The 25,011-nt window shown below is 44.9% G+C and overlaps 1 protein-coding gene across 5 annotated transcripts in view; it reads left to right on the top strand.

Moving 5' to 3' along the window:
- Positions 1–25,011, top strand: part of Map2k5 (mitogen-activated protein kinase kinase 5) — a 236,642-nt gene that overhangs the window by 7,515 nt on the left and 204,116 nt on the right. For all 5 annotated transcript variants that reach the window (XM_006971444.4, XM_016003408.3, XM_016003402.3 and 2 more), the window contains exon 3: positions 12,381–12,448. In XM_006971444.4, the coding sequence (XP_006971506.1) occupies positions 12,381–12,448 (68 nt within the window). The remainder of the gene's footprint in view (positions 1–12,380; positions 12,449–25,011) is intronic.

Genomic DNA, 25,011 nt, shown 5'->3' with positions numbered 1-25,011 from the left:
TGAGCTGGATTTTATGGACAGGGCTGGGGTATACTAGATAACTGGTTCTGATACCGTCCAGGTCACTGCAGAGGAAGTCCTGACACTAGTTTAGAAGCAGTGTAGGGCCTCAGGTCCTGAGAAGGGTAAAGTTGGGGTTGGAACTGTGGCCTTGCCCTCCTTTGAAAATGGGGCCATGGGCTGAGGAGATTGCTCAGTGGATAAAACACTTGCTGTGCCATTGTGAGAACCTGAGTTCGAATCCCCAGAACCCGGGCAAAAGCTGAACGTAGTAGCGCACATTTGTAACCCCAGTGCTCCTATGGCAAGAGAGGAGACAGAGACAGCAGATCCAAATGCTGTGGGGCCGCTAGCCTGGCGTAGCCAGCACACAGCAAAAAAGAGACCTGGTCTTAAACAAGAAGGAAGGTGAAGATCAATAGTTAAGGCTGGGGTCTGACCTCCACACATGTGCTGTGGTATGTGCTTGTTCACTCTCACACATAGGAACATGCCCATATATACCCATGTGCACATATACACATGTACACACATGAAAATGCGGCCACTTTCCAACATGGAAATAATTGGGACTTTCCCCCCCCACATGACAGTGTGCTTTTGTTCCTGTTTTAGAGATGATCACTGGTAGAGTGTACAGTAAGTAAGGACAGTGTAGTGCCTGTCCTTGTTAGAAGACAATTCGGCCATACTTAGTAACAGGTGAGCTCTGTAGCGCTTTTGACTCAGCAGATCTCTCTTGGAAGCTATCCAACAGAAACAGTGAATGCCCTTGTTGAAACAAGGATTATTTTTTGATAGTAAAAAACAAAATGTAAGCAAAATACCTCTGTAAAGTGGACCAATAAATGATAACGTGTCTACGTGTTGATAGGGAAAGAGACTGGGATCGATTTTCGAATGGACAAATGATGTGTATGATACAATCCCATCTCCTCAGAATGCTAGCCCTCCTTACCCACCTCGTATGTCTGCTGGGGGACAGTATATACAGAGGCCCAATTCAGTGCTTTCTCCCCTGGAAAGTGGACGTGGGCCCTGGGGGATCAGAGATGAGTAAGTGCACTTTTCACTCTGTCTGTCCCTATTGCTGGAATAGTGTTCAGTCACCAGAACTTGCTTTTTAAAACTACAGCGAGTAGGACTATTAATTACTGTTTATTAATGGCACTAGGCCCTTCATGCTATTGAGGAATATATATGTGTGTACACACACACACACACACACACACACACACACACACACACACACACACACGAGAACTGTATTTAGACTTCTTTTAGTAGCTAAAGGGGGCCGGGGCCAGGAACAGCCCACGAGGGAGCGTTTGGTGTTCCTCCTGCCGCCGGATGAGTTAGCCCATTCCCTCAGCCTTCACGAGATTCCCACGAGGTTCGATGAAGGACTGTTGTTGCTGTCTCAGCCCAAGCAAGGGCGTCTCTAAGAACTGAACAACTTGCTCAGATATGTGTAAGTGCATTCTAGAGCCTGTTTCCTCAGCCACTGTGCTGGACTTCTAAGAGACACCACAGCTGAAGTGTATTCTCACTGGCAAACATGGCAAAGAGTTTATTTATTTATTTTTTTTGAAATGACACTCATTTTATTGTAGTTTATAGTGTAATACATTGAGAGAAGTACCAAGGAGTGATTATTTGAATACTTGTGGCACAGACAAACAGAAGAACATTATGTACTCCTTGAAGAATACAGCATATAGGTGTTTGTATTAGTTATTTGGCAATAAGGGAAGCCATGTTGGTAAGCAAAGAGGAAAAAAAAATCAGGTTAAATTATATAATGGCACAATTAAGATTAGTTAATTAACATTTTTTAAATTAATTAATTAATTTTATTATTTTTTTTAAATGCCGAATGCTATTTATTGAAGGAGGGAGGAGGAATAAAAGAGTTTATTTTTACTCTATTTTAATCTGTGTGTGTGTGTGTGTGTGTGTGTGTGTGTGTGTGTGTGTGTGTACTTATGTGCCCCTCCCCAACCCCTACTCAGGCACTTGTGCAAGTCAGAAGACAGCTTTCACGAGTCAGTTCTCTCCTTCCACGGTGGGTTCCAGGGATTAGACTCGGGTCGTCAGGCTTGCACATGTAAGCCTAACTTTGCGCTCTCCGCTCTTGGACCCGAACCTGCTCCACTGGCTTCCAGGTTTAGCATTCAGAAGAACAGTGCTAATTGTTCTAGCTCACTTACTGATGGCCTTCTCTGAGCCAGCCAGTGTACCAGATTCTTTCTGTAGGTGGTTGCTGCAGCTTAATAATCTTTGCAGCGACTCTGCAAAGAAGGAAAATTAGACCTGTGAGGAAACTGGAACTCACAGATGTGAAGTAATCGCTAGGAAGTCACAGAGCCCAGATTGAACACACATAGTCGTGTAAGCCCATGGAAATCTCTGAAGCATAAATAGAGAAAAATGTTCAGACTTTGAGGTTTCCAGTCTTTTGTTTTGTTTTTTTGAGACAGAATTTCTCTGTGTAATAATCCTGGCTGTTCTGGAACTCGCTCTGTAGACCAGGCTGGCCTTGAACTCCCAGAGATCCACTTGCCTCTGCCTCCCGAGTGCTGGGACTAAAGGCGTGCACCACCACCACCCGGCTTGTTTCTGTTCTCTGATGTCATGCTCTGCTGTATCCTCCAGCAAGGATAGCGATTCTGTATCTGTCCGTTTGCAGATCAGCTTGGCTCATCTGTAGATTATGTTAAGTTTCTCTCCCCTTTCCTCCTTTCCTCTTCTGTCCCTCCTCCTTTCTCCGCCCCCCTTCCTGGCAAGTGCTAGGACTGTGGGCATTTGCCCCAACAGCTAACTCTGGACCAGCTGTAAGGTGGAAAACAAGCAATCAAAAAAACAATATAAACACACAGAGAAAAACAATGACAGCCTTTGGTTGTTTTTGGCTGGATTATCTTAACCCTAGGCTGGCTTTTCTCATGACTGTTTTTGAGTAGCTTGATTGACCCAAAATTCTGAACCACTAAGTAGAGCCAATATGTAAGAAATAGTTAAGGTTTGGTTTGTAGGCGAATTTGCTGGGAAGTCTGAGGCATTTTGGTGGTTTGTGGATGAGTAACCCTCAAATAAATAAAACTTTGTGAAAGGACCATTTAACACTGCAGCGTGTACCCAACCCTAACTGACTCCTCACTTTGGAGAGATGGTGTGATAATTACGGAGCAGCAAGAGACAGCGCAGAGCTCCAAGCTACCAGTTTTCATAAAGGTAGGGAAGGAGTTGAGAGACTGGGGAACGGTAATGTTGCTATTGCCTGGTGCCAGCTCTTATGGGCTGTCTCTCCACACTGTTCTCAGAGTGGACGGACCAGCTGCCTCGAGTTGCCTTCCCCTCCCTCGCAGCATCAGTCACTTCCTTTATTCTTCTTTGCATCAACTCTGGAGCTTTGGGACCATGCTTGTCGAGCAGAATCAGTGTCCTATGTGTCTATATTCAAACAACATTGTGAAACGCACATGAACTATAGCTAAGTGGACGCTGTCCTGTGTTTTGGGGTTTTATCTGTGCTGTTGCCTGGACCTTAGATGTGTTTTGATATGGTGGACAAGTTGGGCTCCAATTCAAATTCTCAGTTGTATTGTCCTGAGGGGGCAAAGGTTCTACAGTGGCTGTGTTTTGTCTGGTTTTGCTCCCTAACCTGCATGGGACAGGAGGGAGGCCCCTGTGGGCCACATTCACCACTGGGGCTGGTGGTCCTAAGCCTCTTTTTTCTTGTTACCCCTGTAGCTCCTTCTCCCACATAACTAGAGCACAAATGAGCATGATTGAGTTAATTTACTTTTTTCACATGTATTTAGTGTGTGTGTGCACTCGCTTGCACATGCACACACACACACACACACACACACACACACACATATATATATATATGTATGTATGTATATATGCCATGTCACACATGTGGAGGTAGAAATAGCTTGCAGGGCTCAGTGCTCTCCTTCCATCATGGGAGTCAGGGGTCAAAGTCAGCGCTCAGGCTCAGTGACAAGTGCCTTAGCCCACAGAGCCAACTTGCTAACCTAAAAGTACAAAATGCCTAGTGGGTAGTTTGTTCTGTTTTTATATAATGGTATATTGTTACAAAGTTGAAGTAGCTTAGAAACAAAACAAAAAGTCCTTACTTTCTCATTGATTGTTAGTACTTTCTGGATACATCTCCCTGCCCTCACCTGCTGGCATGCAGTAGACCTCTTGCCAGCATCAGTGTGCACACGTCAACCTCAGCCTTGGCTGGGACTTAAATTATTGAATCTACTAGATGGACATCCAGGTTTTCACCAGCTTTGTAGAACCAGAGAAAATGCGGAAGTCAACAGTAGTGGCTTAGAGCTTTCCACACCGAGGAAGCTGGTGTGCAGGATGGATTCCTAGGCATTGGGAATCACTGTGATAAAGAAAACCCTCTGCTCTGGACTTCCGTCCGTGACCATGTTTGCTTTCCAAAAAGGGACTCATTTACAACCTACCAGTATATCAGAAAGCGCTTCCTCCATCCTCGTCAACGGCCTCGGTACTAGTATATTTCTTCTCAATGTTGATTTGATAGGTAGAAAAGTTATTGCCTTTCTTTTTATCTTTCTTTATAATGAGTGTTAGTATTTTTCATGTGTATTTAATGTCAATTTCCGCCACCTTTGCCCATGCTTTTTTTAGGTTGCCTTTTTCTCCTTGATCTGAGAGCTTGCTAAAGAACGAACCTTGGTCCTTTGTCTTTCCAAGTATTTTTATCCACTTTGTTGTTCTTTTCAGATTGTTTTGTGCTTTTTATTCTCTCTCCGGTTTTTCCATAGAGAAGGTTAACGTTTCATGTGGACAAACTTACCCTATTTTTCCTTCTTACTTCTGGATTTGTCATGCTTAAAAAGGTCTTCCGTGTTCCAGGGCGCTGAAAACATTTCCTTGCAGTGTTTTTTCTTTCTACTTTCGTGGGGTTCTGTATTACATGTTATTTAGTAAATATGTATATTTGTGTGTATCATCAGTTTTTTTAAATAAAAAGCATGAGTTTTTTTATTACCAAGATTGGAAAGATTTTATTTTTACTATTGTACTATTTCTGGTATATTTTGGTGAAAACATCAGATGGGGTCCAATTTTATTTTTCACACAGATAGACAGTCGACTCCATGCCAATTATTGAATACTTTGTCTTTTCCCAGATGTGAGAACATTTCTGAGATGAGACTAAATTCCATAACCATAAAAATTCCTGTATGTTGCATGTGTGGGCCTAACGGATGCTGAGGGAGCCTGGCTCTTATGAAGGCCCGGAGTCCCTGCTGAGTCTCTCAGTTTCATTAGTGGATTAATGAGCGCTCCAGCACACCAGGTGATAAACATCAGCCTTGCCTGCAGATGCATTTGCTGTGCGTGTCTGTGACGTTACCCATCATGCCCTGTATTTTTCTTGAGACCAGTGACTATTAGACTGATGTTGTGGGACAGGGAAGTCTCCTGGGCAACGTGAAGGATGAGTTTGAAGTTCATCCAGACAAATGCTGCCTTGCGCTCAGACACACCATGATTTTTCACTTTTCCATGAGACCAGCTTCACATATTCAGGCCTGTGTCTTCATCCTTGTCAAATTCTGTATCAGAATGTGGCTCAGAAAACATGGTTAGAAGATAAAGGTTAGTGTCTTTCTTCAACTTCAACTATTTATTTTTAATTTTTGAAAATTTATATTTATGTGTGTATGCATTTGAGTGTAGTACCTATGGAGGTCAGAAGAGGACATCAAATCCATGGGAGCTTGAATTATAGGCAGTTGTGAGCAGCCCATTGTAGATGCTGGGAACTGAACTTGGGTCCCCTGGTAGAGTAGCAAGTGTTCTTAACCACTGAGTCATCTCTCTATCCTCCTAAGTCTGAAGGTTTTTTTAATTCACTTTTTTTTTTCTTCTCAAAACAAGGTTTCCCTGTGTAACAACTCTGGCTGTTCTGGAAGTAGCTATGTAGACCAGGCTGGCCTTGAACTCATAGAGATATGCTTGCTTCTGCCTTCTGAGTGCTGGGATTAAAGGCTTATGCCACCATTGCCCAGTTGTGTTCACTTCTTATTGAATGAATGTTCTCAGTTGTTCTATGAGTTTGGGGAAGTTTATTTTGTGATTTAGATGGGATTCCTTTTTTTTTTTAATTCTCCTGCATATATGTATGTATATCATATGCATGCCTGGTACCCATGGAGATCAGAAGAAGGCATCAGATGCCCTGAGACTGGCATTACAGATGGTTGATAGCCTCCATGTGGGTGCTGTGTACTGAACCTAGGTCCTCTGGAAGAGTAGCAAGTCCTCTAAACTACTGAGCCATCTCTTCAGCCCCCTTACCTAAGAACCTTTAAATAAACATATCATGTCTTGTTTTAAATTGGGCATACCATGAGTTTTTGAAGGAAAACTACAATTATGGAAGTTGTAAGATTTCAGAGTGTGGAAAGCAGCTGTAGTTGAGTGTTGGAGTGGTGTGTGTAGGAGGTGCCGCATGTCGAAGCCACGCAGTCAAGAGAGAACGGTTGGGTGGCAGCCACTTTTTGCATCATGGAAAAGTTCAAGTTTAAAGATATTTGGAGGAAATGAAGTTTCATTTTCTTAAATTGTTGTATATAGAAAAAGGTCATTATTTATGCAAACTAGATAGATTAGTGAGAAAATTATAATTCACAATGAATGTACATTGAGTCTGAAAAATATTGAACATGTAAAAGTTAATTATGCAATATTTGAGGATATTCAAAGAGAGCTTTAATTTGTAGAATTTTGGCTTTAACAAGCCTAGACTTCCTTATATATAATACTGTTAATTTGCATGCGTTTAAAGAAGTTCTTTAAGCAAGTAGTGGACCAGTTGTTCCTGAAGATGAGTGGACAGAACTGCTTGCTTTTGACTGCAGCACCCGGCACATAGTAGGCTTGGGGTGGTTCTTCTGGAATGCATGAGTGCTTGAAGAAATGAAATACCTAGAACAAGTTTGTGTATCCCATGTAAACCCATTGAACCTGTCTTCACATAGAGCCAGCATGTGGTCTGTTCTCAAAACCTCAACTTGGCCAGGTGTAGTGGTACACACTCTGTCCCAGCAATTCAACAGGCTGAGGTCAGAGGATCGCTTAAGCCATGAGTTGTGCCAGCTTGGGCTGCACAGTGAAATTCTAGCTCTTGGGAGGTGGGGTGGGGGTGAGGGGGGGCACAAAACTCTGTAGAACATCTGTAGCTTGTTAGGCCATCATCTCCCTCATCTGGAGTAGGACAGTAGCCTTCTTGGTCCCTGTCCCAACCTTCCTCTTGTCAGCCAGGGTGATCCTCCTAGAAGATGAGATCCTCAGCATCAGGAAGCTCCTGTAGTTTTCTTCTTACTTAAGAGCGAAAGGTAACGCCTTCAAATACTCAAGTCCCCATGTTACACGTTGTCCCTGACCCAGCCTCCCTGTCACCTCTCTGGACACTTTCTTTCTCTCGTCTGCATTCTGTTCTAGCCAGTCTCACTTCCTTTGTTTCTGGAACATGCTGGGAATTCTTCCTTGGTGTTAGCTGTTCTTTCTGCCCCCAGTGTTCTTCCCCAAATATCATCTGTGTCTCCGTGACCCACACGTCACTTCACCACCTCTGTGCCCGGGTATCGCACCTGCCACATAGTAGGCACTTTCTTTGGCAAGAAGAAGAAGGAAACAGAGAAACAAGGAAGCATTGGAGCATTGAGGGGAGGGGAGGAGCTAAGCGATAGCTCATGGATATGAAGGAGTGACCACAGAAACCATGGCCCATTATCCTGCCTAGATCAGTGGACTCCATCCCTGAGAACTGCTCTGAACTTGACATCTTTTCTGGTGATTTCCTGCTGATGCCTTTCTAACATTTACAAGCATGTTTCCATTTCTTTCCTGCCATTATTGTGGTTCTCTTTGACTACTACCTGGTCCAGAAGGAGCGTGACAAATGACACATAATATATTGCCTCCACTTTCTGTCTCTCCTTGTGGAAAGCCCCCCTGAGCCCCTGTCACTGTGGAGGGTGCTGTAGGTTCCCCAGTTCCTGCTGTTTACTCGCTGGGCCGATCTGAGCACCTCGTGAGGTGCTGCTCTCCTCTGGGGCCTTTAGACGCCTCCTCTGGGTTCGTCTTTCAGATTGCATGTCGCTTCGGATAAAAATTGTGAACAACATATGGCCTGTTATGATTCTCTTTTCCCAAACTCTGCCATTTTGTATATTTGTGACACACTGCAGATTTTGTAAAGATTGCTTCATAATATTTGTTTGCCATCTGCCGTACTCTATTTGGTATCTTGCTAGGATTTTTGCCTCCATTTTAAGTGACATTAACAAAATCCAGCCAGTGCATAGACTTTCCGGTTCTCCTTTTGCTTCCCTAATGTGCTGGAAAATCATATTACTATGCTCCAGGCAACTAGAGGAGTCTGGGATTGTCATTGTGAACCAGTGTGTCAGATCCCTGAGCACCCCCCACCCCCTGGTTATATCCAGTAATGTTATTTTGGTCAGATGGCAAAGAACCTTCCTGTATAAGACAGAAAAGAGCTCAGGTTGTATTTTTCTGCTTTCTGCTCAGTGCCACTTCCTCCCGGAGCTCTATATCAGCCGTTTGTACCTTTCGAACTCTGGGTTCCCTTTTAGTAAGATCTTAGGATTTATTACTCTAGTGAGTGTAGTTTTTAAATAGCCGATGCAGTTTGAAAGGCAAATAGGCAGGGTGTTCGCTGGAGCTGTTTGAGCAGGTCTAACTTTTGGCTTCAAGGTGTTTCAGGTGACTGTCTGCCAAGCTGCTTGGTGGCATGTCTGCTTTCCTCTCTCCCTTGCTTCCCAGGCCTCTCATTGAACTGCTTTTGGAAAGAGATGCGTCCTCTCTTTAAGTGCTGAGGTGAGTGGTTTGTCCCCAAGGCTGCCATCACGGGGTCAGGGACAGGTCCCGTTGCAATTTCTGGCCAGCCTCACCTGTATTCTCAGGCGTGTGGTCATTTTTCCAGCCCAGCTTCCACTTTGACAAGAGCAGAGTCTTCATTAAAGCAGCTCAGCACGGAAATTAGAGGGTAAAGCAGTCCCCGGAGAAACCAAGACATCCATCCTGTTAGGCCATAAGAGCTATTAGTCACCATGTCACAAAAGCCTGATTTTATCACCAGGCTTAATTGGAATGCTCCTTTCAACTGGTCTGAGCTCTCCCTCTTGGAGTCAGACCCCATGCTGGGGCTGGGGTCAGCACTTCTCCTCCACACCTGTCTGCTTAAGTACCTTGGCCGTGGGAGGGACCTGTCTGTTACGCATGGAGTGCCCTGTGAGGAACTGCTCTGCCGGCTGACTTCCTGGCAAAAATCCCCGAACTTATATAGAAACCGGAATTCCAGAACACTTCGTTGTCAGTAGTCTTAAGTACGTAAGTCTGGGTTTGAGAGTTTAGAGATTCCCACCTCATTCCATCTCCCACCCCACCCCTGCTTCCTCTCTCCCTCAATGCTTCCTAATCTTAATTTGGAAAGATAATTATGTAAATGGTACTTATGGAATTTGCGGTTTCTCATCAGAAGTCGTAAAAGGCTCCTCACCTGTTTTACTAAACTCAGTGCTTTCCTGTTCTATTCAAGGAGGTCACGTGTGTGTGTGTGTGTGTGTGTGTGTGTGTGTGTGTGTGTTGAAATTTGAATATGAGCTGTCTTGTCCCTTTGTGTGTATCATCTGCATAGCTAACTCTGATGCAGAAATGAGACTGGCCAGAAGCTCTTTTATGTTGGGCAGAATTTGGCCCGGATTCATGCGTGTGTGCAGGAGCACATGTGTTTGTGTGAGCATGTCTGTGGCGTCACACACTGACTTCAGATGTCTTTTTAGTCTCCATTTTATTCTTTAGGACAGATGCTCTTAGTAAATCTGGAGCTCGGCTAGACTGGATGGCCAGCAAGGCCCCGGGACCCTCCTGTCTCTTTGTCCCTCGCACAGGAGTGCTAACTGCGTGGCAAAGCACTTCCCCAGCTGAGCTGTCTTTCCCAGCCCTCTTTGACCTGGCGTTGAAGAACAATATGAAGTGCCCTCGTGTGTGGTGGTTCATAGCCTTCTGTACTTTTAGACTACTTTTTTCTTCATCCTTATCTCCTGGATTTCAAAGGAAACTTCCAACTTAGCCTTGAGTATGTTAGTTTCTAAGACCTGTGTAGAAACACCTTTCTTGTTTCTGCTAGGATGCTGTACCTCTCCAGTTTGTCCTTAGAAAGTCTGTATGGAGAACCAAACACAGACAGAAAAAGCAGCTCTTTATGCGTAGAAATCTCCCAGATGTGCAGGGATGCAGGCAGAAATGTGTCTTTTTGCATACTAGTGTGGAGGTCCTTACTGTTGGCTGTAGGGTTTTCAGTAGGGGTTCTTTTTTTTTTCCCCCTCTGTCTAGCTTTGGTGCCTGTCCTGGATCTCGTTCTGTAGACCAGGCTGGCCTCAAACTCACAGAGATCCACCTGCCTCTGCCTCCCAAGTGCTGAGATTAAATGGGATTAAAGGTGTGTGAGGTTTTTGACAGCTCCAGCTGTTTGGACAGTGATGTGGAGATAATTGATTCAGTAGACTTGGGGAAGTCCGCAGCATGAGGCTTTGGAAAGAAGACCCTGGAAAACTGTTGGCTCAAGTCACCGAGGGAAATGCTTCCTCCCCTGGTACTGTCAGTTTGCTCCTGGTCACTGAGAACAAAAAGGAACCACTAGTATTTTGCTTAGTAATAGGCTAATTGGGAAAAGCACAGACTCCTTCCCATGGCCCTCATGGCCTTGTCACCAAACCGGAGGACATCTTCAGAATGTCTTCCTCTGGAGAGGAGGGTGTGCCTGTTGGTGTGTGATGGTTGTGTATTGAACCAAATCCCTTTGTTCCTTCAGAGCTGTGCAAACATGTTCTCTGAGGATGAGGTGTCCGGTGCGTCAGGTTTGGAACGGGCCCATCTAATCAGCAGTTATATGCCCACGAGTGAACAGACATAGAATGCTGACCGTCTAGCAAGCACTTAGATTCTGAGCATCCTGCCAAGGGCCTGCCCCTTCTAGATTGTTACCTGGGCAGGCTCTGTACATTGCTCAAATGTTTGGGCATTTTTCTTTAACTATGTATTTAGAGCTTCCACATCAGCTGCCAAATGCTCCTGCTCTTGTTAGAATTTTGTTATTACATTTCTTTTTTTCTTTCATCCATCCATCCATCCATTCAGTGTGTGCGCCTGTGTGCCCGTGGGCACACGCACGCTGCGCATATGTGCAGAGGCCAGAGGACAACTTCTGGGAGCTGAATCTCTCTCCTTCAACAGTGTGGTTCCAGGGATTGAACTCAGGTTGTCAGGCTTGAAAGCAAGTGCTTTATCCACTGGGCCATCTTGGTCTCCCATGTGTTCCTGTTCTCGACAGATGTGTTCCTACTCTCTGGAAGGATGAAGTATCAATATATTTAGAAATAACCGACGTCATTCTAGTCCAGCCTGGGAAAAGATGTGGGTGGTGATTAGGCCAACAATTCTATTTTAGGTTGAAATTGAGATCTGATCTTCTCAAGAGGTCTAGCTTTAGGTTCTTAAAAGCAGCTTTTAAAACTAAGAGAATTACCGACATGAGCACATTGTTTCTAGATGTGGCCTCTTTACTATTTATTCAAATGTGCACATTCTGGTTATAGGTTTTGTAAAGACTTAATATTCCTGAGTCTTGAGACTATTACTTTATTTCAAAATAGCATGAATCACCACTTGAGTCTTGCAGGACTCAGACAAACAAAATTCTCGGAGAGAACTTTGCAAAATAGGATGGAGGATGGAAGCCTACTGTTGGAGTCCCTTGGCTTTTACCCTGTGCGAGGCTCCAGGCTTGTCTTCTCTAAGCAGAAATAATCCTGCTGTCCACATTGCAGGACTGTAGTGTGCTTCGTAAGGCAGTACTGCATATGAAGCACAAGTCAGAGCCCCTCTGTTTTAGCAAATGTGAGACATTTTCCCCCTGCTTCGGGGATGTGATGGCTTTTCTGGGAGGGAGGAGGAGGAGAACGGGAACACGGTGCCACAGGAGACGTAAAGCACTGAAGGTGGAAGGGAGGCCTCTCTTCTTTCAAAAGCCAGTCTTGTCATTCTCCAGTCAGATTTACTTGACCTAGATATGTGTCTAGAATAACTAGAGAACTATTTCAATATTTTACCTTCCTTTTAAAAGAAAATTTCAGTTCTTTCTAGAGCAGGGGATCCAACTCCTTTTCTGGCCTTTGTGAGCACTGCACCTTTGTGTACATATTCCCTCACATACACAATGAAATGATAAAATAAATCTTCAAAAAAGGAACGCACGTCTTACCCCTTTCATCATATTCATTTTTAAACAGATGAAGATGAAGATGGAGATAGGATTACAGTGAGAAGTGATGAAGAAATGAAGGCGATGCTGTCATACGTAAGTATACTGCCTACGAGGGCTGTGGGAGGGTCTTAAGACCGTGCGTGCACGTGCGTGCATGTGTGTGTGTGTGTGTGTGTGTGTGTGTGTGTGTGTGTGTGTGTGTGAGAGAGAGAGAGAGAGGGAGGGAGAGAGAGAGCGAGAGAGGACCACCTGCGGGCGTCGGTTCTCTTCCTCCACCGTGTGAGTTCTGGGGATGCAGCTCAGGTTGTCGGGCCTGGTGGCAAGTGTTCTCACCCGCTGAGTCTTCTCATCAGCCCAGCAAACAAGGACTACTTTTAAAGAATGGTAATGTAATTGAGGATGCTGTTTCTTGGGCACAGTGAAGCTATGTAAGTAAATCACAGTTGCCATAGCATCTTTCTGTATACTAGATAAGGTTTTCAAGATTTCCATATGCGAAAGTTAAGGGCATTATTTTCAAAAGACACTTACTGATCATATCATGAACATTAAGAATAATGCATCTTAATGACTTTTGCATTAGGTATGGTGCAGACTAAATGGACTATCAATTTCCTGTATTTTTTATGCAGTACTTAAAGTAACGGCTCATTAAAAATGAACCCCTGGGCTCTAAAAAATTTTTCAAAATCTACTTTTGACTGGAGATCTCTTTCACCCTTCCAGACTTCAGCTATGATATAGCTGCAGGCTTTTATGGACGCAGGATTTAAAGATGTACTCCTGGGTATTTTATGCACTGCCCATCCTCCTGCTCATACTCTGAAATGAACAGCAGGGCCGCTCGCTCACTGATCCAAAGTGATCTGAATACACACTAGGTGGACTTTCCTTTGGTATCTTGACTTTTGTCTGAGACTAAAATAGGTAGCAGAAAGGGTACTCTTCTAAAGCTTCAGCACCGGTCGCGGAAAATTTATAAACAATGAGAGACTTAGAGCTGCCCTGAGCCTGGGTTGAGCTCTCCTCTCCCGTTTTCTTTTACCTGAGTTTGTAATCTGTCTGGCAAACCTTTTCCTGTGGTCTGGTGGAGGACACTGCACTAGGAGGGGAAACCACAGCTCTGCTTTGGGTTCCTGGCCTGAGGCGGATCACTTAACCTTTCAGTACCACAGTTGCCTCATCTGTCAGTGGTGGGTAATAACACACATCCTTTCTACTGCACAGGGTGATGGTAATGATCGAATAGATAATAGATGTGAAAGCGCTCTCCAGATGCAAAGTGATATTCCGGTGAACATGATGGACAAGACCAGACATTTGCTTCTCTCTGAGACTTTAATTGTAGCCAACAGTTAGGATGTATGTTTTTGATAGCCCTCAACTTCCACCAGGATATTGTTTTATCGTAATGAAAACTGTAAACTGTCTGTGTGGGTTTCCGCCAATAGTTTTAATTTAGGGTAGGAGGAAAGAGAACAAGAAGGATGGCATGATTAACAGAGCATTGCATTCCTACCAGCCCAGAGTAGGAAAAGTCAATTTCCCATTGACTTCCCATTAACTTATGTGGGAGTCTTTGTGTACTGAGAATTTAGAGCTGAGATCATCGGTACGTGGAAGGCAGAGTGGGATTGTCTTTTCCAAGGCGGCACTGCTGTTGATGGATTTGCTAACTCTCCGGAGAGCATGACTCCTTTGTTTTGAGAAAACGCATGCACACAGATGGCTTCTGGGTTTCTAACGTAGGTCTCGGGCAGAGAGCGGACGGCAGTGTACTCTCACAGGCGTTCAGCACACCCACATGTCAGCAGTGTGGACTTTTCAGAAGACCTTGCAAAGTGTGCCTTGTGAAAGAGTACTGAGCACGATCCTCGTGATGCTGCCAATCCTTTCCATTTCTGAGTGCCCAGTGTGTAAACAGAGCTTGAAATGTTTTCTTTCTTTTTTCAATTGATTTTTTTTTTTTTTTTTTTACTTACTTGTGTCTGTGTGTGTAGGGGGTGGTAAGGAGCTAATGTGGTAATGTAGGTGTGTGTAAACATCTTGTGTGTGAGTGCAGGTGTATGCATGCCATGGCATACACGTGGAGGTCAGAGGACAAGCGACTGCATATGCCAGGCCAGCTGGGCTTCGAGCTTCTGTGGAGTCTCCTGTATTCCAGTTGTCATGCTGTAGCTCTGGGGTCACAGACACTTGCCACCGCTTTACTTGGATTCTGGGGATGTCCTCATGCTCTTGAGGCAGCGCTTTCCCCACTGGGCCGTCTCCTCAGCCCTTAAGAAGGGAGAATAATCAAATTAGCCCTGGTTCCTTTTTGTCGTTATTGACCCAGAGCCCCTTATTTCCCAAGCATGCACCCCATCACTGAGCTACCCTTCCAACCCTTCACCTCCATTTTGTTAAGTGTTCGAGAGACATGCCCAAGGTCTTAAAGCTATATTGAAAGTTCCGAGCTTGGGCCTGGAGAGATGGGTGGCTGAATAGTGAGAGCAGGCACCACCCTTGCTGAGGACCGGAATTTGTTCCCAGCACCTACACTGAGTGGCTCACAACTGCCTGGAACTCCAGTTCCAGGACATTTGACACCTCCTCCGGTCTTTGTGGGCACCCACATGCACATGGACAAGCCAACACAGACATACACACATACACATAACTAAAAGTCAATTTTAAAAAGAAAGAAATACAGCTTTTCATTTAGCCTTCCCAAACCCCACAGCCATTCATTCTTTCACATAGTGTCGTCTTGGTCTACCACCTGGAAAATGCTACTGGAAACCTATGTCAAGGCCATTATAGAATTCGAGTGATTTGTTTATACAATTAGTTGTGCTGTCTGCACCATACATTCCTTATACGTTATGCTTATTTTTGCAGCATTTAATTATTTTTTTTATTGTCGACGTGTTCTTAAACTTAGTAGTCCCTGAGATTTTAACAGGTATTTTTTGGTCTGAAAACAACACAGTTGAATAGGTTGGCTATCCTTTTAGTCTGTTCAGTTCTTATGGTTGGGAATTCCTCTGGGGACTAGCTTTGCCATAGAGAACCATGCAAACCCAGCTTCACAGTAGGTTTCATTGGTAGTCCTCAGGACCCCCAGCCTGATATTAGAATTTTGCATTGATATTTATTTATTTAAATTTTATTTTATTTGCTTGCTTTGTTTTCAGTATATTCCTCCCTCCACCCCACCCCAATCTTCTTTCCTCTCCTCTCCCCTTGGCCCACTCCTCCTTCGTTTCCCTCCAAAAAAGAGCATGCCTCCCAGGGCTGTCAGCCGAACACGGCATAGCAAGACACAATAAATAGACCTTGAGACCTTGTTTGGACTGGTCCTCCTCTATTGGGGGAGGTCGTCCTCTTCAACAGAGCATGCAACTTCCCGAGAGGTGCACATGGAGCTGTGAGGGAGGAAGGGGACACCCGCTTAGCCAGCCAGATCAGCTGAATCAACCCTGGTAATCAATGTGGTGACAGATGTTGCAGCCAGATTGCCTTCCCAGAGACCAAACATGACTGGAGAAAAAAAAAAATGTCAATGTAATGATGCCTAATGATATTCTGCTATACTCATAGATTGGTGCTTAGTCCAGTTGACATCAGAGAGGCTTCATCCAGCAACTGATGGAAACAGATGCAGAGACCCACAGCCAGACATTAGGCTGAGCTCAGGGAATCCTGCTGAAGAGAGGGAGGAAGGATGTAGGAGCCAGAGGGGTCAAGAACATCAGAAGAAAACTCACAGAATCAACTAACCTGGACTCATGGGAGCTCACAGAGACTGAACCAACAACTAGGGAGCCTGCATGGGACTCACTTAGGCCCTCTGCATATATGTGACAGTTGTATAGCTTGGTCTTCTTGTGGGACTTCTAAGGTGGGAACGAAGGCTGTTTTTGACTCTTTTGTTGACTTTTGGGACCCTATTCCTCATATCAGGTTGGGTCGCCTTGCCCAGCCTTAATACAAGGGGAGGTGCTTAGTCTTACTGCAATTTCTTATGCCATGTTTTGTTGATATCCATGGAGGGCCTGCCCTTTTCTAAATAGAAATGGAGGAAAGGATGGGGTGGGGCATGGTGGAGGTGTCAGGGGAGGAACTGGGAGAAGAGGAGGGAGGGAAAACTGCAGTCAGGATGTAAAATAAATAAATAAAAAACAAAACCAAAACAAGATACATAAGACTAGGCACAAACCCTGATGTCAAAGCTGGGCAAAGCAACTCAGTAGGAGGAAAAGGGTCCCAAGAGCAGGTGAAAAAGTCAGAGACACCCCCTTTCCCACTGTTAAGGGTTCTACAAAAACATCAAGCTAATAACCATGATATATGCAGAGGATCTAGTTGAGACCCATGCAGGCTCAGTGATTGACACTCCAGTCTCTATGAGCCCTTATGAGCCTTGGTTATTTGATTCTGTGGGCCATGTGGTCCTGTTTTCAACCCCTCTGGCTTCTACAATCTTTCCTTCTCTTTTTCTTTGGGGTTCCCCAAGCTCCAAGGGGAGGGGCCTGATGGAGATCATAGCACTAAGTGCTTACATAAAAATTTGGAGAGATCTCATACTAGCAACTTACAGCACACCTAAAAGCTCTAGAACAAAAAAAAGGAAGCACACCCAAAAGGAGTAGAGGGTAGAAATAATCAAACTGAGGGCTGAAATCAATAAAATAGAAACAGAGAAAAATACAAAGAATCAATGAAACAAGGAGTTGGTTCTTTGAGAAAAGCAACAAGGTAAACAAACGCTTATTCTAACTAAAACACGAGGAGAAAGAGTATCCAAATCAGAAACAAAAATGGAGACATAACAACAGACACCGAGGAAATCCAAAGACTCATTAGGTCATACTTTAAAACACGTACTCCACAAAATTGGAAAATCTAAAAGAAGTGGATAGTTTTCTCAATATTTATTTTATAAATTCAAATTGGTGTGCTGGATGTGGTAGGTAGCTCACTCCTTTAATCCCAGCACTTGGGAGGCAGAAGCAGGCTGATGCCTGTGAGTTTGAGGCCATCCTGGTCTACATAGTGAGTTCTAGGCTAGCCAGAGCTACATAGTGAGGCCTGTTCTTAGAAAATAAATAAATAATAAAATAAACAGATGTGTTAGTTAGGGTTTCTATTGCTGCAGCAAAACACCATGACCAAAAGCAAGCTGGGGAGGAAAGAGTTTATTTGGCTGTTCATCACTGAAGGAAATCAGGACAGGAACTCAAACAGGGCAGGATCCCAGAGGCAGAAGCTGATGCAGAGGCCATGAAGGGGAGCTGCTTCTTCCCCTGGCTTGCTCAACCTGCTTTCTTACAGAACCCAGGACCATGGTCGTGGCCCTCCCCCATTGATCACTAAATAAGAAAATGCCTTAGAGCTGGCTCTCATGGAGGCATTTCCTCAGCTGAGGCTCCTTCCTCTCTGATGACTTGAGCTTATGTCAAGTTGATGCACAAAACCAGCCAGTACAATCGATTAATCCAACATGGCTCTGGAAAAGGATTTGTGTGGAGTATAGAGGCATGGGAAGATCCCACCAGAGAACTGCATTTTTATTGTCAGCACAAGCTACAACAGTTTAGGCTTTCATATGGAATTTAATAAAATTATGGTCACTTTGAAGTCCATATGGGGAAGCAGAAGTAGAGATGTCTCACCACTGTTCTTTAATCACAAAATTGGAGAGTGGACAGCCTAGATCTGCATAAGAGTAAAAAAAAATGCAACATCTGAGTCAAAGTGTGCTGAATCACACCCCCACCCCCAATTGGAGGAAGGGATTTTCTGGCTTTGGGCCAACACAAGTATAAGTTTTTATCAGTAATTTAAATAGATTTTTGTATTAGACCTGAAAATGTTGGCTTTTTAATTGAAAACTTATCAATTATTTAAATCACTAGCAGCCCGAGGCTGTTAATTTTATGAGTGCTGTAATAATGGCATACAGTGGTTTTTGATACATGTGAGGCGGGCGGGCGGGCGGGCGGGGCCCGTCGAGTGCCAATGAGGGCATGTCCTGGCAGCAGGTTGTGCGCTGTTAACTAATAGCCAGCAGACAAGCTGAAGGCTGCCGTCTCACATCAGGACCATTTCGGATAAGTTATTTAGAAGTTGTATTCTTTTCTCCATTCGATATATTTTTAAGAGATAATGAGAAGAAAACAAAGCTATAATAAATTGTCTTTTAAGAAAATGTAAAGTAATTTGGTCTCCAAGGAGATATTTAATGTATTGAGAGACTTCAGCAGCCAAGTGTTATTACAGCAGCGTGGTGATAGCTCTCTGCATTTTGTTATGAGTTTGTGTTAATCAACAATCTGTTTTTATAGCATAGTTTCTTGTAAGTTATACTGCTAGAATATTCCACTTCTGGGATCACGGCTTCTCCTCTGACACTATTGTATCTTTTTAATTCCTCCATAAAGTATTTTTTTAATTAGAATTTGAAATGCTTTATTAGAAAAACATACAACCTACATATTCTGAAAACTAAATACCTGATCATTGCGAATTATTTAAAGGACCCTGTTAAATATTCCCTTAATGTAGTTTAAATTTTGTTGTTGTTCTTATTTCCCCTCATTTTTTAGAAAGATTTAAAACAGGGGCCCGCCGCCGCTGCCGCCACCGCCGCCGCCGCTCTCCCTTTGTGTTGTTGTGTGGCAGTGCTGTGGAGCCGTCGGCTGAAGGGCCGGCTGTAATCTACCCTCTTCTTTTGGTGGCCTTTCCCTGGGGACCGACTGCAGCAGTGCAGGGGCAGCTGTGAAGGGGTTCCTCTTGGTTTCTGCTGGGTCCCGTGTCTAGCAAAGGACTTTTTCTCTCAAGGTTCTCTTGCTCCTTCTAGGCTTGTGTGAATGGAGCAGAGGTTTGGCAAGAATAATTCTCCTCATTTTGCCCACACACACTCTCTCTCTTATTTCCAGAAGAGTACAGGATGAGTTTACTATAATGCCTCTCATTATAGCAGAGACCTTGTGCTTCCGTGCAGGGTAAGTATTCCCTTTGGTGTACTTGACCATCGTGTACCTTGTTAGGCAGTGGCTAACGTCGGGGAGAGCACTCTTTGACCTTTGGAGCACCCTGTAAATTGGGCTGTAATTATCTTTAGCCTGGTCTGCATAGCGTGGCGATTGCCTCTAAAATCGTGGTTAACTTGAGTAGAGCTGGAGGGCACCTCAGAGGGCTCCTGTGTGCCTTCGTTTCACAGGTGGACACTGGAGCGCTTGGCGTCAGCCTCAGCAATGTGTTGGGGTTACAGGTCTGAACCAAGGAGGCCTGGACAGAGACTCCAGTGGGCCCCCACCTGCTTCAAGTGTGGTTTTTGTTCTGGTAGCTAGTAAGTTTTACTGACAAAGTTTTGTATGTACTACTTTTTTTCTTGATTATTAAAAATAGTGTTTTTTACTACAGTGATACATCTGAGTTCAAACAAGAATGAAAAAACAAAAAACAAAACTATGGCTTCTGAAGTTTAAAAAACCTTGGCCAAGTTTTACCACAAAATATGCTGCCCATTTGGGAGTTGAATGTTTAACAAGCTCAGGGCCTTTGCTGGCAGTGGGTCGTCTTTAGAGAGCATTGTCCACATGATGCCTTCCAGTATATTATTGAACAGGATCTTACTTCACAGGGGACAGTAAGTAGTTAGTTCCCAGCTCCGTGCCATTAACGTATACAGTTGATCATGCAGAACACCCCTGAGACAGGGTGGAGAGAGATGAAGAGAAGGGAAACCAGAACTGAGGTGGTGTGGGTAAGAATGGCGTCCAGGCAGGCGTCTGACTCCAGCACTCTGTCGGTGAAGACAGGCAGATCTCCGAGTTTGAGACCAGGAGAGCCAAGACTGTTACATAAAGAAACCCTGTCTCAAAAAACAAAACAAAACAAAAGGAAGAAGAGGAGGAGTAGGAGGAGGGGGAGGAGAAGCCCCCATGGGCTCATATATATTTGAGTGTTTAGTCACCAGGGAGTAGACCTCTTCTATAGGATTAGGAGGCGTGGCCTTGTTGGAGGAAGTGTGTCACTGGGGTTGTAAAAGCTTTGAGGTTTCTAAAAGCTCATGCCAGGCCCAGGCTCCCTTTTCTCTCCCTTTCCTCTCCTACCTCTCTGTGCAGATGAGTATGTAGCTCTCAGCTACTGCTCCAGCACGCCATGCCTGCCCCACACTCCCACCATGATGATCATGGACTAGACCTCTGAGACTGTAAGCCAGTCCCCAATGCTTTCTCTTGTAAGAATTGCCCTGGTCATGGTGTCTCTGGACAGCGATAGAACAGTGACTGAGACAAGACTGAAGGAACTTGTTTTAGACATTATTCTATTTACTCAAATAATGGCCACAAGCCACCAGTAAAACCAAAAGTAGTTTTCATTTTCTCATCCTGTTCAGTGATATCTCTCTCTCTCTCTCTCTCTCTCTCTCTCTCTCTCTCTCTCTCTCTCTCATACACTCATACTCACACAATACTTTTCAGGCATGGCGGAGGAATGATGAGAGATTAAGAAGAATAAACCTTATTTTCAGAGCCAGATCATTTTACTTTCTCTTTCTGGGTTGCCAAGAATGTTTGAGGTCTCTGGAAAAAGAGATGAAAACGTTGTAGCCTCTCATGTTTGGCCACCTTGTGAAATAGCTCGGCATGCCTGGCATCAAAAAGGGATTCTTTGTGCAGCTTTGGAAGCAAAGGAGAAGCACCGGTAGGCTCGGGCCCTAGTACCAGGAAATGGAGCTCTCTACAGCTTTGAACCACCACTGTTTTGACACTGATATGGCTTCCTTCTGCTTGAGCTCCATCTCTGTGACGGGTGCGAGCAGCCTACGTATAAGGGGATGTCTCGTTTGGCCTACTGTCTCCATGGCCTGATAGTCTTGTTATATTTAAGTGAATGGCTTAAGTAGGCAGCTTAAACTTCTTCAGAGAGGAGAGTAGAATTTCTAAAAGTCAAGTGAAAAGTTAGTGTGGACACCGCCCTAAGCTAATCGCCGTGAGACTCAAAGCTTAGCTGAGGACACCTGAATGTGTTGGACCCATTGCTGTGCCAATTTAACATTCTGCTCTCAGGGTACATTACCTTCAACTTAGCTAAGTCGAGTCCCACCTGCTGCTGGCTGCCCACACTTGAGTTGAGACCATCTGGGGCTCCCCAAAGTCCTTTACAATGTTGCTAGTCAAAACAAATGGGGTTATTACTAAACCTGGTCAACTTGCTGTCACGTTCACTTCCAGATCATTAATAGATACATGTGTGTAGTAGCGTTAGCCTGGAAGCAGAGTCCAGAGTTGGTCTCTGTTGACCTCTTCATGGGAAGACCGAATCCTTGTGGTTTTCTTGTCCTTTCTTCTCAGTCCATGACCGGCACTTGCCAAGTCTGATGGTTCCCCATCTCCTTCTATAAACACCTGCAGCAGGTGTTATGCGTAGGCACCATCCAGCAGTGGGTTCCTGAAGGGTATGGAGATCTGAGCTTCTTCCTCTTTTAGCAGAAGGTTCACATCAGACAACGTAACCCATATCACTTCAGGAGCTCCAAGAATTCCCTCAAGCCCACAGAGATCGCAAGTGCCATAAGAGAACAAAATAGCTGAGGCATGGCCTTCGATGAGTTTCTAGAAGAAAACCCAACCCTGCCCTGTAGTGGGCGGGGCACCTCAGCAAGCTTGTCTAGAGCTTCCCATGTCAGTTATTGTTAGGAACATTGTTTTTCTGGTTCAGTTGCCTAATGGTAAGAGTGACCTTTTTTTAAAGTACTTAGAAGGTTTCCCATGTACCAACTTCTGTAGTTTTGATATTCCTAATGACTTTAAAGTGAGTGAGGCAGGTAATTTCTCCATGTTTACAGTAGGATACTGGGACACAAATGCCTGTGTGCCTTTCTTTAGGTCCCAACTGGTAAACATGGCTGTGGCCAAAGCTCACGTTTCCTGTGATTCACGCACTCACCCACATAGCTCGTTTGCAGGAGCCGAGGTGTACTGGGTGGTACGTAGAGGCGGGCACAGGGAGTGCAATCGGAGCCCTCTCTTCCTCCTAACACACACACGCTTGCCTTCCATGGTCCTGTTGAGACAGCAGCAGAGAGAAACCCCAGATCAGGACAATAAAAACTGACCCTCACCAGGCAGTATGACAAGTGATAAGCACTGAAACAGGGTGCCCTGTGAGCACAGAAGAGAGCCTGATCCATCTTTGAGGAGGCTTCCTGAAGAAGGTGGCGTCCTGGTGGAGTCGTCGGGCCCACGGGACTGGGAGGGGTGTTTTGGGCAGAGAAACAGTGTATTTAAAGGTCTGGAGGCAGAGACTGCCTGGGGAATTCAGGAGAAGCTGCCTGTGATTCAGCTTGTGTGGGTAACAGAGGAAGGAGGGTGTGTGATGGGCTGTGGAGCATGGCGGGCCGGAGCATGGCGGGCCGGAGCATGGCGGGCCTTAGCTTCAAAGTATAGGGGAGTGATGTGGCCCGGCTTGTTTCTCTGAAGCGTGGCTTGCAGGACAAGAGTTCTAAAACACAGAAGTGAGGCAGTGGGATATGGGCTGTTTCAGGTCAAAGACAGTGGTGGCTGCAGGCCTGTGAGGGGTCAGTAGGTTTGGAAAGAGGTCAAGTGAATGAATCCATGTGGCCAGTATAGGAAGAGAGGTAGTCGGGATCAAGTCAAGACATCTGTGTGGGTACCTGCACTTAATGACTTGGTAAACCCAGGTGGCAGTCAACCAGTCTGGGCTCTGAGGGAGGGTGGAGAGACAGAAAATTCAGTTTTGGATTTTAGCATTGGAGGAGGCTCTTGTCAGCCAACTGGATATGCTCCAAATCTTTGGAGAGACAGGCTGGAAATAAAGATTTGTGACTCGGCAGGTCCTAATTAGTCTCCATGACTCCTCTGGTGATGGAAACCTGGGAAGTGATAGAAGGAGAAGAAGATATAGTGAGAAGGGGGGACTGCTCAGGAGGGACCCACTCCAAGGAGGACACTACCAGGAACTAGAATGGGGGTACCTGGAGACGGGGGGGGGGGGGGGGGGGCAGGGCTGCTGGGTAGGGCCATGTCTGAACAGAGGTCCCCAAGGGCAGCCAGTGCAGAGGGAGCAAGGAGTGAAGAAGCCAGAGGTCTCTGCTAGCTCAGCAGTCTACTCAGCACAGTAACTGTGTTCAGTTCAATGTTGGAGGAATGGGGCCCACCTACTTTTCAATTCCTAAATAGTAAGCATGTGTTTCACGTTTAAATGAAACATTTTTCTCTGTTCACTAATAACCTGTGGTCATTGGTAAGTCACTTGTCCCATCTGTTGAACAGAGATGAATGGGGTAGAGGTGTGGGAAATTAGATAAATACATGAGCTATGCAGTGCTGAGCCTGACATGTACAGGCGTTTGGGGGAGTGAGGGTTGTCGCCCTGCTAACAGAGAATCTAAGCCTTGTAATATTAAATATTAACTGTGTTGTTTTGAACTCAGTTTTTTTTAATGTGGTATATTTCCATGAGAAAATTTAATTATTGATTGAATTGTGCTGTTATAACTAGAATTGGGTTCATAACAAATAGGAACACTACTTGATAAACTTGCAAACAAACAAAGCCAAAGATTGTGCTTGTTACCCCTTGTTGGAGATTAATTTTATTGTAGGATAACTACACTAAACTCAGCCACATCCTTATTAAAACCGTTAAAGGGTTTCAGAGACCATCTCAGAGAGACTCTGAAACCAATCCGAGCTGGTCCTGGAGTTCCATTAGCTATCGTAAAACTGATTAATCTTTTACCCCCTTAGCATATTGATTATTGCTGCAATTACTGCCTGTAATGGCTTATGGGAAGGACAGCTGAAGCAAATAGACTTTGTAACTGCTGCCGCCGGCTTTAGTTTGCCGCCTGCCCTGCACTTCCTAGAATCTTTGCATTTTCAATGCTGGGATGCTTCTCAGGTAGAAAGTGTCGGGCTAAGTGCTGCTTCAGTGTTGGGAGATGGACTTTCTGGGTTTGAGCTTACAAAGTCCCTTCACTAGTGCAATTGCTGCAGTTTAATTTCAGAGTCACCGTCACCCTGGGTGATGAGGCGAACAGAGAAGGTTAGGTGACTTCCTGAAGGCTGTGCACAGTAGTGACTGGTAGAATGAGGGTCCAGTCCCATTTCAATCGATGCATCCTTATCAAACACCTACCATGTGTAGAGCATGTGTTGAAGTGATAAAAGCCAAGACATGATAGATGGTCACAGTGTGGCTTTTCCGTTCAACTCGTGTTGGTTTTCTTGGTGTCTGAGGTACAGGCCTTCACTGTTACTACTTGGTTTTCTTTTGTTTTGGTCAAGCCAGAATTTTGCCTTTGCCATCACTGATGATTTTATGACTGTTTAGAGCCAAAGGGGAGAGAACAGAGGAGACAATTCTGCAGAGATGCAGGGGCTCAGTCCTAACTCCAGCTGGCGGTGCAGTGGTTAATTGTGGTCTTTGTTCTTTTCTTCTGTGAGGCTCACTGGACCCCATCTTTCAGCCCAGCAGTGTGAGACACAGCAGGGCATGGCAGCATTGCTTCATTGGTGCCATGTGTCAGGAGACAGCCAATGGTGAGGCTCCCAGGAATGAGCCCTGCAACTCTTGAGTGCCTTGTTCACTTACCTGAGCAGCAGCAGGACTAGCAGCCTGGTGGCCTAGTGGCCTGA

The sequence above is a fragment of the Peromyscus maniculatus genome, chromosome 7 (assembly GCF_049852395.1).
Source record: "Peromyscus maniculatus bairdii isolate BWxNUB_F1_BW_parent chromosome 7, HU_Pman_BW_mat_3.1, whole genome shotgun sequence".
NCBI classification, from domain to species: domain Eukaryota; kingdom Metazoa; phylum Chordata; class Mammalia; order Rodentia; family Cricetidae; genus Peromyscus; species Peromyscus maniculatus.
This window is presented reverse-complemented; position numbering and strand designations above follow the sequence as displayed.